Source organism: Plectropomus leopardus, chromosome 15, assembly GCF_026936395.1.
Source record: "Plectropomus leopardus strain MGB_pleo_1.0 chromosome 15, ASM2693639v1, whole genome shotgun sequence".
NCBI lineage: Eukaryota > Metazoa > Chordata > Actinopteri > Perciformes > Serranidae > Plectropomus > Plectropomus leopardus.
Genome location: NC_142190.1, coordinates 15031563 through 15046714, shown reverse-complemented (window position 1 = coordinate 15046714; position 15152 = coordinate 15031563). Strand labels below are relative to the sequence as shown.

Genomic DNA, 15152 nt, shown 5'->3' with positions numbered 1-15152 from the left:
ACTACCACGAGACACAAAATGACAAAAAACAAACATACAAATTACTTCAGAGAGACACAAAGCAACCACAAGGACACACAAAATGACTAGGAAGAGACACAAAACTACTAGAAATCATAGAAATTGCTTCAAAGAGATACAAAACAAGCACAAGAAAGGAGAAAATGACCAGACAGTAACATTAAACCACAGAAAGATAAACAACTATAAGGAGAAGTGGTGGGACAGTGTCTCACTATCTGCCCATGATGAAGTCAGAATAGGGCCTACTCGAATAAAGTAGCTGCAGGTAACTAAAAACTGTGCTTAAATACAGTTGGTCTACTTGAGTAAATGTAGGCAGCATAGCCTACTTTCCACCACAGCATATCACAAAGCTAATATATCTTGGTATTAATACAACTAGGCGATTTCCAGTTCTGATATTAAGTCTACTGTTATCATTAAACAATTTATGCGTGTTTGTATATTATTATTATTATTATTATCATTATTATTATTATTTTGTTTATTTTATTATTATTTTTTTTTAACAAGCATTAAAACGTCATCATCAGCTGATTGACTGCAGGTGCGCTCCGGTTGCTAAGCAGCACACACAGAGAACAGAGAGAAAAGTTTCCGTGTTTGTAGCATCAAGCGTGGCTTTCTCAGTCTTCACGAAATAACATTTAGGTAAATGCGTCAGCAACTGTTCCTCTAACTTTAAAATAGGACTGATTTATACTAACAGGTCATCAACAGCAATTTGGACGTCAGTTTCATCCGTTAATGGGTCCTCGCAAGTATCGTGTCAGTCGTGACACTGGATTGCTAAACAAAGAAGATACACCTGTGAAACCAGCACTGAGCAGACGAGGCAGTAAGAAAACACACACACACACACACACACACACACACACACACACACACACATTTTTCTTTTGACACAGGCTAATTTACCTACGTTGTAAAAATAAAGGCCTAAATTAAGTTAAGGTAAGTTAGTAGCCTGCTTCGGAGCTCATGTCATGTTGCGTAGTTGCACTTCAAAATACAGGTAGTTTTATTTAATCATACCTGAATTATTAATATATCAACGTAACATTTCATTGCTTCATTCATATTATCATTTTAGTGTTATTTTAGCCTACTCAAATCTGTCTAGCCTGCATTATATCAGTGCATTGGGAGTAATGTGCCCCTCCTGTTGAAAGCAGGTAGGTCCACATTCCTTCCTGAAAAACTTTCAGAGAAAGGTTGTTATTGTTTTGTATTTTTCATTACTTATTGTTTCGATTTTGTTTTTAATTTTTGTTTTCAGTTAGGTTTAGTTTCCTGAGTGAATTTATTTGTTTCAGTTTAGTTATTAGTTTTCAAAAATGTTTAGTTTTGGTATAATTTTATTTATTGATTGATTGATTTATAATATTATTTATAGTATTAATAGTATTTATCAGCGGCAAGATTTAAGAATTTCTTGAGGCTATAAATATTATAATACAAATGTAGACTTCCCAGTTTGAATAAAAAATATGCACCAGTGCCTCTTCATGCTTGTTCTATTGACAAATTGAACAAATTTGACAAATTTGACCAAACGGACAAATACTAAAACTAAAGATATTTCCTGTAGTCTATATATCTTTTTATTTTATTTTACATAGTTTTTTAAGTACACAATATAATTTCAGTTTGTTCTCATTTTTCCCCCAATGTCTTGTTCTTGTTTTTATGTCAGTTAACTAAAACATTTTTTTACACATAGTTTTAATTATAGTTCACTTTAATAACCTTGTCTCAGAGTACAGGAGACTTCTGCCCACCAAGCATTATGAAGCATTTTCAGAGGAACCCGAGGTTGACGAGACGAATGTGCTTTCTGTCAAACCAACAAACATAGTGTTGGTGAGTATTCTGATTACTAGAGAGATATTTCGATGCAGAATAAAATGTGATATATGTTCTCTTTATGATAATATTACTGGTTACTTTTTTCTCCCTCATTATTTTTTCATGCATTTCCTTTACACACACAGAAAAGCATTAAGCCTGCCCACTTCAAATCTGTGTCACACTTGAGCAACCCTGCATCTTCTGAAAACAAAAGCAAAGCTGTCTTGTCTGCCATGCAAGCTGATAAAAAATCTGGCCACCAATTGTCACCACCAAGTCACCCAACCACTCAGATGACTCCCAAGCCAGAGGCTTTTAAAGGTGGTAAAATGCCAGATAAAGGACAAGAGAAAAACTTGACTTTGACTCTGGAGAGCATCTCGTCGTCAAGCATGGAGTCAGACACAACTTTCAGCTTGGGTGGTGATGGTGATGAGGAAGACTGTGACTTTGTCTCTACAACCTCCAGCAGTCTTCCCTCCCCAGAGATCTACAGAAGAGAGAGTAGTGGTTTGTGTGCATTTTTGTTAAAACATAATTAGAATATAAAGTTATTCTAGTTTTTAATCTCCTCTCCTCTCCTCTCCTCTCCTCAGCAGAAACTTTCTCCAGGAAGGAGGAGCTGCTGGACCTCCATGTTCACATAAAAAATTCCACCTTACTGGATGTGAGCCATGCTCAGACCATCGACATGCACAACCCCCCCAACCTCTCTAACATCATAAGTAAATCTCACATACCTTTTTGTTATTTAATTAAATCAAATATCAAAGTATTTTCAACCAAATGCCTCAATGTTGATATTGCAGGGTTGGCTATTGATGCTTTCACAAAATAGTTTCACAATGAGGTATTATAAATAATCTTATTAATGTGGATATAATGACCAAGTGGGTAAGTGCAAACAAAAGAACAGCTAGAGAACATTCTGGTAAGTTCAGAAAATTACGTCTCTTTACTATAATGCAGCCTGTAAAACGATGAAAAAACCAACACTTATGATATTACAATATCCAATATCTAAAACAATATCTAGTCTCATATCATGATATCAGTATAATATTAATTTATTGCCATACAGTCAATAATTATATGAAGTTAAAATTATTTCAATAATTTTATTTTTGCACAATATAAGACAAATGTTAGCAGCTGCTCAGTTGTAGTTTAAGATTGATTCTGAGGAAAACAGTAATAAATAATATTTTTAAAAAATGAAAAGTGTACAGTGTTAGTTTCATGATGCTTGGTCCTTTCACAGTAATAAATAAGTCATATTTACAAAAAAATGCATTTTGCAGGGACAAATTGTTATTCTATCAAAATAATTACAGACAATAATTTTGTCTTATTTTATTAGTATGCAGTCCTCCTTAAACAGTCTGCAAGTGTCTGATAATAACTAAACCTCTGTCTGCAGATACCTCTACAATTCCTCCAGAAAAGAACTGTGACATCAAGTAAGTTTGTAAATTGAATTTGTTTTCTTAAAAAAAAAATCTGAATACACTTATACAGAAAGATTTATGACCTAAACCTAAAACTAAATTTCAATCACTGTATATTGAAACTGCTTTAATAACTGCGTTTTCTCTTAGAAGAACAAACAGAGGAGCCGAAGCTGGGACCAAAATACATACAGACTCATCCAAATCAGGTAAAGACTCATTGACTGAGATTTGTATCTTAATCAAACTGTATTGTCATGATGCATGTAATAAAAATCTAATATAATTTGTTTTTCAATCCTCAATTTGTAGAGGAGGTCTTTAAGTGGAAGACCCCATCAAAAGTAAGAATGATATCTATCACATCTAAAATATGATGTACACTATTTAATTTCTTTTTGAATCAAAAGTAAGACCGATTACAGTCATGGCCAAATACAATTTTGCTCTCTCAGCTCACCAACAGAAGGCCCATTTTGTTCAAAAAGAAGGTATGGTTCAAAAGCCCCATCGCTGCTCAGACCTCTGAGGCAAAACACACCCCAGCAACCAAATTTACCATTCACAACACCAGTGAGCCTGTCCACATGCCCAGCCTGACTGAGCAGACAAATCCTACTGCAGACACATCCAGAAAAACTGAGATCAATTCTAAAGAAGAACTGCGGCTGGTGGTGACGCTTAGGAGGCCTGTAAAAAGTAGCCCGGAGAAACCCAAGTTCTTTGACTTTATCGACGACAGTGACAGGGAAGCATTCTTTAAGAGGATGAGAGAAAGATGTGTCGAACTTAGAAATGTTCCTTTGTTTCCTCTCACAGCTCCTGAGAATACAGATTAGCCCATAAATGCAAAGATTAGGACCCCCCCCCAAAAAAAATCTAGATCAGAGAGGTCTGTATGTAAAATATGCTGTAAAAGAGGAGTGTGTGTGTGTAGCTTACTTTAAGACAAGATGTCAAGACTCTGAAGTGTATAAGGCTTTCTAAATGTCGAATATGAAATGTGATGCACAGTATAATCAGAATTTGAACATGATACTTAAAGAGAATGATTCTACAACCAGACAGTTATATGTGTGTGTCAGCACACCATCTATATCAACTTTCACTGCATCTCAACCTGGCTCTTATTTTCATTACAAAGCCTACTGTGCTAAACAGTGGCTTATGTACATCTGGTTATGAAAATGCTCTTTTCAATGTACTGTGTTTACATACTGTACAGACTAAAACCAGACCCTGATTTCTGTTTTAGAATCTGCATATAATAATAATAATAATAATAATAATAATAATAATAATAATACATACATACATACATACATACATACATACATACAATAATACGTTTTATTTATTACCTAAAGACACTTTACACGAGTCATAAAAAATCATAAAATACAGTAAACTAAAATACACACTTATACTACACAACATTTAAATACATGCAAAATTATTCACACATGAAAAGCACTTAAAAAAGTGGGTCTTTAGAAGTATTTTGAACTGAGAGGGGTCGGTGCAGTCTAGACGTTATCACACAAGTGTCTGATGCTAAATGACCACTAGATGTCAGAAATGTATTTTCTAAAATAGCCATCTTTTTCTTTTTTTCCTGACAATGCTTGTTTTTCTATTTTGTGTGTGAAGATGTTGGTTGGTTTGTTTTTTGATTTTATGTTTGTTTGTTTTTTTTATTTAGCCTACTCTTAAGCGACATGCCATTGTGTTTAATGTAAACTGAATGTTCAAATTTAAGTTTACTTTACTTTGTAGTTTTCTATATTTGTGAGCATCGTTCTTTTTGCACTTGTAAACAGAAAAAAAGTTTTTTTAAAAATAAAATAAATGTATGTACAATAAATAGTCGACATAGCCTGAATAAATCATTATTTTTGGATATATTTCTGTGTTTCTTTGGACAATTCTGGCTTTTGTACTTAATTATTGAATTACCTGGGGCTCTCAATGATCTTCTTATATGTATTTTCAACATCTCCGCAGTTGCACTTGTATGATTCCTGTGAATAAATTTCATGCTGTCACGATTCCCGACAAAACATCAACACAGCGAATCCGCTGACCACGTGGTACCGGGCCAAAAATACCAGCCAATGAGGTAATTTGTAGTAGCAGCAGCGTCTGGTCAGCCAATCAGAAAAATGTAGTGGGTTACCAAGCAGCTCCCGTGACTAATGCCTGTCATATGACTGTGACACCCATGGAGACAGTTACAAGGAACAAGCTTTGCTCTTGGATTTGAAAAGAAAAAGAGACCTTCTGTACCGAATTTATTTTGGTACAAAATGCCTCCGACTCTCTTCCAGAAACTTTTCAACAAGAGAAATGCGTTTTCGTCGCCGCCCCCGAGATGTAGCAAAGAGGACCCAGCATTCAGGTAAGCTATTTTGTTTGTGTGTTGTTTCTGGTTTGTGTGTAAGGTTGTACATTAATGTAATTTCTGACTTTCGCCATGGCATCTGGAAGCATGACATAGTTTTTGGTATGGTGAATATTTTGAACTGTGCACGTTGCAAATTAGCGTGCATTAGTTGTGGTTATTTTAAATGGATGGAGCAAAGTATGGTCTACGGTTGTGCCTGTTGGTGAGGTTAGCTAACGTGCTAATGCTAGCCACCAGACGTTAGCGGGGCACGCGCTGCCTCTTGTTGGGACTTGCCTCATTAGCTAGCACTTTATGTGAGTTTACACAAGTATTGCAGCCCATATGTTGGTGTTAATAAAGTGTAAATAAGTTCACCATAAAATCGGTTTCTCTTTTTGAAGCGTGGCATAACCAGCTAATCGGTATTGTCGTTAAGAAGTTGCTGAAGCAGTGTCCTCCTTTCCCCTTTGTCTCCCCCGTGTCCCCCTTTGTTGCAGTTTAGCATGCGTGTTTGTAAGAAAACAACGAGGCAGCAGAGACAGTTCAGTAGGTCTCTTTCGTCGCTTATCGTGAGCTATACCTCGGATAACTTGGAGGCAAAGAACAGCTGGTTTCTCTCAGTCCTGCGGCGGTACTGTACTCTTGGCCGTCAGGCAGCAGCAGCAGAGGAGGACACAGTGTGCTCTGTGTTGGAGCACATGTGATCATCTCAGTCGGTCACTGATGACAGACAGATCCACTGCAAACCGGGCTGCAGTCTCCATAGTAATACTAGAGACTGCGGGGATGCATAGTGTTTACAATTCACGGCAATCGCTTATGTTTAAAGCAGCCTATGTAATGGGAATATATGGCTAGTTTACACCAGTGATGCCCAACATAAACTAAAGATATATACCAATTTTGCATTGAACACTGCACTGGTGTAAATCGGCATACCTATTTATTTCTACTCAAGTGATGCTTATTCAATTCAGTTTGTATTATTTGTCGCGAGGAGCAAATTGTGTTGCAGCATGTGTTAAAAAAACATAGGAAAAACACATTTAAGCACAAACAATATGACACAGAAACATACAATATCAGACATTATCTGATCACACAGCGACTTGCACCTATGCATATTCAAGCTCTACAGGAGCAGATTAAGGTGCCCACCATAACTCTATAGGGCCTGTAATAATTCCGTGAGCATGAAATATGACAGTATTTCCTGATAACAGCCATTTCCAACATCACAGTATACATCACCATCAACAGGTCATGACATTCACAGTTATGCAGCTTCAGGATCTTGCATTTAATTTGAACGAGATAGTAAATACTGATTTTAGTACTTAACACTGCAGTGGTCACAGGTATTGTACATCCATTAAAGAAGATGAACAGCAGCTGCCTCAATTTCAAATGCAAAAGACAAAAATTTAAAGCAGCTGTGCTCTTTGCAGTTTTTGTCCCTAACACTCTCATGTCATGCCTGCTTGAAAAAAAGCATTATTATTCTTGCATCAGGCATTTTTTCCTCTGGATTGCAGTGACATATTTTGATGCAGCCACTGTCCAATACTGAAATACTTACCTTGATATTGTGCATCAGTAGCAGAGGGTGCTGCTGATATTAAAATTAAGTAAATGTAATGGTATAATAATAGAATGCAGGTGTGTGTTGGTAAAGTATCACATGTCATGTCACAAAAAGCACTATAAGCTTCATTGCTATGGAGATATCCTAAGGCTAAATTCAGTCTGACTGAGCAAGACATCATTGAACTGGCTAGTATGATACTCTATACTCCCTGAGTTGATGTGCAGTTTCCCTGTGTATGTTCCTACACACATTCTGGGTCAGGGTCAGGTCTGCCACCAAGGGGAAAGTGCTCTTTTTATTTTTAAATACACTTGCATTGGAAAATGTTGCCCTAGGCCTGTCATCTATGGTGGATATATTTACCAAAGGACCTGAAATCTCACCTCCTTGTGGTGCTACTTGCACTTTGGCCCATGTTTGTTTCAGTGCACGTCCCATGGTCATAAAAGTGCCTTGTGCCCAGTGTGTGTGTGTGTGTGTATGTGTATGTGTGTGTGTGTGTGTGTGTGTGTGTGTGGTGGGTTTACTGGCTTCAATCCTAAGGCAAAGAGGCAGGCAGCAGGCATTTCTGTTAACTCAGTGGTGAGCTGTGTTCTTCATACCTCTGGCGTGAGCTTCCCATTCATCAGGCAGGAATTGCTCTGGAGAGGAGAGAACTGTGAGTGGAAGAAGGCAAGGAAAAGGAGGGATGGACGAAGAGGCCACTTGGGTGGTAGTAGGACTGGGGTAAAAGTCAAAATGACACTGATAAGGGTGTGCATGCGAAGGGATTGACAGAAAATTGGGAATTGAGAGGGTTTGTTTTAACCCTTTAACAGGCATTGTAACTGCACGGTTGACATTTTTTTGCGATCAAAAACAAAAAATGAAGAGAAACCGATTTTTTGATATTTTTCCATATTCCCCTCATTGATTAGAGTATGTGATGATTATCATATCCACTGACTGACAATTTTGTAAAAAGACATTGATTTGTGAAAGCTGAGAAAAAAACTAAAGTTGAATACCAGAAGGTCGCTCCTCTTCTCCTGAATTAAAGTGACACTGAAAGTTGAAGTCAGAAAAAATCTTATCCTATTTCATGCTCTACACCCCCAAATGATTCGATTTTCGTTGAATAGCACAAACGTGACAGTGCGGTTTGTCCTTATTTTAGCAGGTAAAATATTTGTGACTGCTTGGTAGAGTTGCCCAATTATGTATGGGTTTTTTTCTTAATAAATTGAATAAAATGCTAGTGAGAGTTTTTTATGGTCAGAATCTTAGGTAAAGATTGATGACTGTTAGAGAAGAGTAAAGAATGAGATAGGACTGGAGATGACTTACAGAGGTGGACTGTGGTGATGATGACGTTCACAATAAGTTGATGTTAAGCTAATGCTTAATGTTTTAGAAACTGCAGGTGCCCTATCTGTCTTGTATTTGTTTGCACTCAGGAATGCTTATGTACGAGAGCAGATATTATTAATTGAGCTGGCTGGGTATAGTGTTGCAATTCATTTCAACTAAGACTTTGAAGACACTCACTTGAACACCTTTGGCAGGCTGCCCCAGAATAATGCTGTTTCCACTGAAAATTATATAAAAGTAGTGCTCCCTTATGCATTATTAGTGATGTTTTGCCCCAACAACTGTCTAAAACAGCCAAATACCCAATAGTTTACAGTGTGAATCTTTAGTTTAACTAAATCGGCCCTTTACTAGAATCTCAGGCTATATTTAATTTTGTAGAGTTGGACCAGTGTATCAGAGGCACCAGCAGTATGAGCTTACTGCTCGCTTTTCACTGATGGATTAGAGATAGTGTACTCAGGATGATGAACATGATAAATTAAAAAAAACAAAATCAGAAAAACTAAACTCATTTCTACTGCAGACTTTGTAATACTTAGGGCAAATAGGGGTTTGCCCTATCATATGTTAATTATAATACCAATATATTTTTAATATGATAAGAACAATTCATATTGTGATAACAGCAATATTTTGACTTGTTGGCATAGTGGGTCTGTGTGTGTGTGTGTAGGTGTGTGCGGCTGGGTCTGATGGGCAGCACTGATACACGGTATATACAGTGTACATATACTTTTGTAGAGTAAAGGGTACATGTATTTGGCAGATGTTTAGATGTGTTATTTGTGGTTGATCATTTTTTGTTATGCTATTGGTTTTTTATACAGAATCCAAATCTCACTCAGAGTAACTGTTTGCTGTTTGCAAAGTTAAGAAATGAGAGATCATTTTTGTATAGTTTTTACAGAATATTTAAAGTCAAATGCTACGTTTATATTGTCATAGAAAACTATAACAGTTATTTTATGTTCTTAAAATTAATTAAATTGTATTTTTTCCATATTTTGTCATACCCTCAATCATTTTGTTTTTGAAAAAATGCTCTGAAATATTGTGATATTTTTTAGGGCCATATCGCCAACCCCTACTTTGCAGCTCTTGACCTGCAAGAGTTGCATATTACATTTGAGTACAATTGGTTTTACTTTTAGTGTATTTTCATATCTGAAATTGATCGAGTTTTCTTTTTTTTCAACTCAGTAAGTGTTGTGCATTATTAAACTGTCATAGGTCTTACTATATTCTACACCAGCAAAAGCCTTGCAGTTGATAAATAATAATGGCCAAAAAAAAGTTTGGCGACCTTTTTGCCCTGCATAATGCATCACCCAAAACTCTGTCCCAGCAGAGCACTGTGCGCTCCAAAATACCACAGAGGGCAACAGGTTGGCTGACCCTCGGAGGAAAGCCTAAAAAGCCTCTCCGGTTTCCCTGGCTGCAGCAGCACCTGACCAGGGACAGCATACTGTACATTACACTGAGAGCTCCTGGCTCATCCTGTAGCCAGTCAGAGGCTTGACCGTCAGCCAATAGTTTTGTCCTCCCCACCCACGGCAGGACTGCTTTTCCTGGCTGCCCCCTGTCACCGCTGCCTGCTGAGGAAACTTCCCTCTTGACCTGGGCCATACAACTCAATATAGCTGTGTTTGTGCTGAGATACAAGGGAGTGTGTCAGTGAGAGAGAGAGAGAGAGAGAGGATGGGATGGGTGTAGGCAGACCTTTTTGTTTTTACACACCATTTTATAAGACCTAAAACCAAAATCAGATGTGTTAAAAAATGGGTAAATTGATGTCTAAAGGCAGACATATTTATTCTGTGATTCTCTACAAAGGAGGTAGTCATTGACTTTTAATGAATATTTCAACCATAGTGGTGTTAGGAGGTTTGGAAAAACATTTGACATTCGACCACAGTCTATCTTAATGACAAACTGTAAAAACTAAGCATTTTTTATAAGGCAGTTCATAGATTTTATCTGAGTCAGTTTCTAGGTGTGCATTGCATATTTGAAGTTGGTATGAAATGTGTATTGGTGAAAGCTAAAACCTTGTGGCAAATTTGTGATACACCGGCACATCTCTCAGTGGAACATAGCTCAGAATCTTCCATCCTCTGTGAAAATGCATGACGTTGTATTTTGCTGGAAAAAAAATTATTTATAGTGATCTTTCCTTGAAGGTTTACAAGAAAAGTAGTGTTTCAGGTTCCTGATTGGCGGCTTTCCTTCCTCCTCTGCGTGCTTTCATAACTCAGGTTGTCATGTGAGGCTTTCATCAATCTCGGGCTGTCATGTTTGTGGGACGATCACATGGCTGCGTTCTCGGTCACTGGCATAAAGACTTGGATAAGTAGAGATAGGCGTGTGTATATCTGCTTGCCTCACACTCACTACTTTTATGACTTGTGCATATTTAAAGCATGTTAATGTCATGGATTCACGTATAAACTGTATATTATAGCTTTGCATTCCAAGGCTGCCCTCTTCTCTGTGCGTGTTTGTGTGTGTGCAAATGCTACAAGCCTGCCAGGGTTCTGTAAAGACAGCGGCTGTCATCAGGTTCCTGTCAAGGCTATTTTAAGTGGCCACACTCGGGCTTCTTAGAACTGCAGGGTCATGGTAAAGATATAATTTTACATAAAAGCTGCACACACATCACACATGATCAGAAGCATGCTGGTAAGTGATTGTACGTCAGCTTAACATCTAGTTAGGCCTGCATGTCCTTTTACTTTGTGAGGACATCAGTTCAAGCACTGCATGTTACACTGCAGGATATTGTGCTCCTGTCAGTTTATAGTTGGTTGCTGTTGATTATTGTTATGCTGTTAGGCCTTTCAAGATTATAATAAATTGGAATATGGCCCTATCAACACTTGATAAATTGTAAAAATTGAGAAGTTGACAAGCAAATCATGTTAAGTCCGTATTTTGTTTTGATGACATTAAGCAGCTTTGACAAATCCTAGTATCACAGTAATCACCACGAGTTTGTTGGTGATCAGTTTCCAGTTGCACAGCTAATGCTGATACCTGAACCTGATACTAAGGGCAGGATGACTTCACAAACAGCAAAGATAAAGTGCAACAAATACAATGGACTGCAGACTGTGTTGCTCTACAAATTATGTTGACATCCAGCCATGTGCACTCTACGTACATTTAGCATCCAGTGGAGATTTGTGCTCTCTCTTTTGAACAGTCTTGAATTTATAATGTTCTCATGTTTGATACCTGTAGATCCTGTATTACTGATATTCACACAAATAGATGGAGGCATGGTGCACCATTTTATTTTTCAGTTTTAACTTATGTATTTTTATTCAGAGTAATTCTGGAGAAATTACTGCACTGTATACCTTATTTAGCTATTGTAAACCAGCATTGATTTTCTTTTTTTTATCATGCCAATTTGTTGATTGGGTTAATGATGAAATTGAGCAATTTATTGAATTTTAAGAAAGCAATTTGAGCTGTTCATCAATGTAGAAATCTTTATGTGAACCTTAAGTAAAAAACTGGGGCCAATTTGAGAAAAGATGAGCCTAAGGGATATGTTTCTTTTGAGCATTTAAGGTTCATTTGAGTTTATCTTCAGGACTATTTTTCACTGAAAGGGATGCGTTCTAGAGCATTGTTTCTGTTTTACCTAGTTCAGTAATTTACTGGAAACACCAGTGATAATTTACTCCTAATCTGTATCCTAGCCTTTTACCCCAATATGAGTCCATTTGTTTTCATTACAATGACAAAAAACATGCCATCACAGTATATAAAGGTGCTTGAGATGACAACTTCCACTGTAAAGTTATATGGCATGCTCATTCACTTTTTTTTTTTTTTTACCATAGAGGTGAATTTATGATTAAAAACATGTACATGCAACCCTGTTTAGTAAATCACAACACCTTTATTGGCACAGGGCAGACAAAGTGACGTAGCACTGAACGTCCATAGATAACCAGCAGTGTGATTAGTTCATCTATTGGGATCCTGAAAGTCAAACCAAAAAGTCACATTGCCTAATTAGCCTACTTTCAGTTTAGATGAGAGAGAGAGAGACATGACAGGGAAGGAGGTGGGGGAGGTGGTTTGACAGAAGGCAGGATGTGCTGACAGACAGTAATCACTTTACTTTAAGGCTGATCAGTTTATCATTTGACACTTTCTGCTCCTTTGATAACTAAATGGAGTTAAGTGAAAAGAAAAGTTAAACATCCACGCAGTTGTCGTATAGTGGAGGGAAATGTCCTTTTTACCTTGAAGCAAAATTGGTGGCACGCCTTAATTTCTACATAGCTTCCACCACTCCTGTTTTGCACTATTATGCGTTCATGTGATTTTTGTGAGACAGTCATACGCTCATTACTCTCATCACTCATTTTCTGTCATGTGTTGCTGATTCAGAAGTTGTGACATAGAAGTAAGCCATAGTGTACACAAAGTCATTTGAAGTCACATGCGCATACAGAGACAACATGACAAACATGATAAATATATATAGCTTGTTGCAAGACATTTTGAAGAGAATACTGGCCAAAAGAAGTTCCAGACAGCAAAAACTTTATCCCAAAAGGATAAACATTATTTTCACAAAAGTATACTGATAAATATTAGTCCACAGACTTAACTTTCTTTTCAGTGTGCTTATTTAAATCTTAGGTATTTGTAAAAATATACGATCTCTGGTCTCCTTTACATAGCATCTCAATTGTCTACTACTTGACTTGGACTCCTTTTGACATTAAAAATGTACCGATAGGTTCCAGCTGATATTTGCCTTTGTTTGAATGTGTCATAACTATGAGTGCAGTAACCTCAGGGCGTTGCAGCATCTTCTCAGTCATGTGATAGCAGGAATGCAGAAGTCCTCAATGCAACATAACCAGCAGGGAAACCAGCAGGTATGCAGGTAGTCAGGTGCTTTTAGATCATGAGGGCCAGTTCTTTGAGGGAGTTGCTGCTTACTTGAACTTAGAGCACAAAAACAATTGTCAGCTCAAGGAAGGGTAGCACTTTTGTCGCTGTGACAAGACTGTATTGTGTTTCACCCTGTATAAATTAGGACTTGGGCTCTCCCGCAGCAAGGGAGTGCTCCGTCTATTTGGGGTTAATTTTCACCACATATAGCATTACACAGGCACAGCAATCTCAACATGCAAGGTTTCAGATTTGACGAAGAGGCAGGCCGTGGGAAGTATTAGCTCAACCATGCATTTCTGAGACTGTACGTGCAGAAAGTGCCCCTATAAGGCTGCAGATATCTAAAAGATTAGATGTGATTACTGTCTGTCTGTGTCACTCCAGTGATATATATCTAGTAGTAGTAGTGTACTTTCATTGTGGGAAAGTGGCAAGACAGCACAGAACAAGCTATAGCTTGTAAATAACAGTGCAGCTGGGAGTTATATATGTTTATTACAGCTGTTAAGCATCATTTGTGAAGGTGCAGGAACCAATGTGAGACACGTGGCTTAATACATGGCTGACAGTTAGTTTAACAATGTTGAGATATCAGTTTGACAGGCATTATCTTCTTCGGACAGGTCACCTCAGCAGTCATCACCTACAAAGCAGACGACCCTTATGGAGAACTAGCTTTAGTTCATCTAGATTATGAGCATGGGTATTTTTATTGCTCTGTGCTAATGTTTTAGTTTTCACTACTGATTGTCTTATATTTCCCCCATTATACCGTAGTCCAGGGATACTCAACTGGCCTTGCTTGTGGGCCACTTTTGCAAAATGACAGGAGGCCAGGGGCCAGTTACAGCAGCCTCATATATGTTTCTAGGATTTTAGGACATTTGGGACAATTGTCATATTTTAGGCAGTTTCTCAGATTTTAGGACATTTCTAGGATTTCAGGACATTTCTGGGATTTTAGGACATTTGGGGCCTAGCTCAGACCTCTGTCAGGGGTGCAGGAGATCCTCTACTGGCAATTTTTTTTTGATAAAAAAAGCTCTATTTTGATGCTGTTTCATGCACTCTGGCACCTTTTTTATACTAAAAGTAACAAACATTTTACAATGTAAATCATTTTATTCATTGTGAAAATGGTTGGGAGGCCACCCGGCACCCTGTTAGGGACCAGATTTGGCCCGCGGGCCATAAGTTGGGTAGCACTGCTGTAGTGTGTTCAATATCTCTCAGATCACCTGCAGTGGCTTACAAGACCAGGGCCAGCAGTGAAACCGTAGCTAAGCTGGTACAAGACATTACGAGTTAAATGTCATGATGCAACCCAGAAAAACAAGTTAGTGAGAATGCAAGATGATTGATTTGTTTCTGTTATTTATTAAGTTGGTGTACAGTCAAAATCTTTTTTATGACAGCAGTGAGCATCAGCTGTTTCCTGCAGCAGAAATGGCACAAAATTGTCTCTAAAAAATACCATGTTGTGGCTGGACCTAACAGAAACCTCTGTCTAACACAGTCGGAAGAACGTCACACAGCTTGGACTGCGGGGATATTTATGTAACTGTCTCTCTGTCTCTGA

At 37.7% G+C, this 15152-nt stretch overlaps 2 protein-coding genes across 4 annotated transcripts in view; both read left to right on the top strand.

Moving 5' to 3' along the window:
• Nucleotides 1-562: 562 nt before the first annotated feature.
• On the top strand, nt 563-4184 carry LOC121952906 (uncharacterized). Of its 3 annotated transcripts, none has more exons than XM_042499782.2 (8): nt 563-862; nt 1784-1887; nt 2019-2385; nt 2472-2600; nt 3296-3335; nt 3477-3532; nt 3636-3667; nt 3779-4184. In XM_042499782.2, exons 1-8 carry the CDS (start codon nt 772-774, stop codon nt 4160-4162), a joined length of 1203 nt encoding a protein of 400 aa, XP_042355716.2. In that variant the 5' UTR covers nt 563-771; the 3' UTR covers nt 4163-4184. The 3 variants fall into 3 exon arrangements, with proteins under 3 accessions (XP_042355716.2, XP_042355715.2, XP_042355714.2); XM_042499781.2 differs by having other exon boundaries at nt 564-862; nt 2475-2600; nt 3474-3532; XM_042499780.2 differs by having other exon boundaries at nt 564-862; nt 3474-3532.
• Nucleotides 4185-5517: 1333 nt separating this feature from the next.
• The window catches only part of fnip1 (folliculin interacting protein 1), a 45668-nt gene continuing 36033 nt past the window's right edge, over nt 5518-15152 (top strand). Inside the window, exon 1 of the mRNA XM_042500002.2 lies at nt 5518-5721. Coding sequence (XP_042355936.1) covers nt 5630-5721 — 92 coding nt within the window. The 5' untranslated portion in view covers nt 5518-5629. The remainder of the gene's footprint in view (nt 5722-15152) is intronic.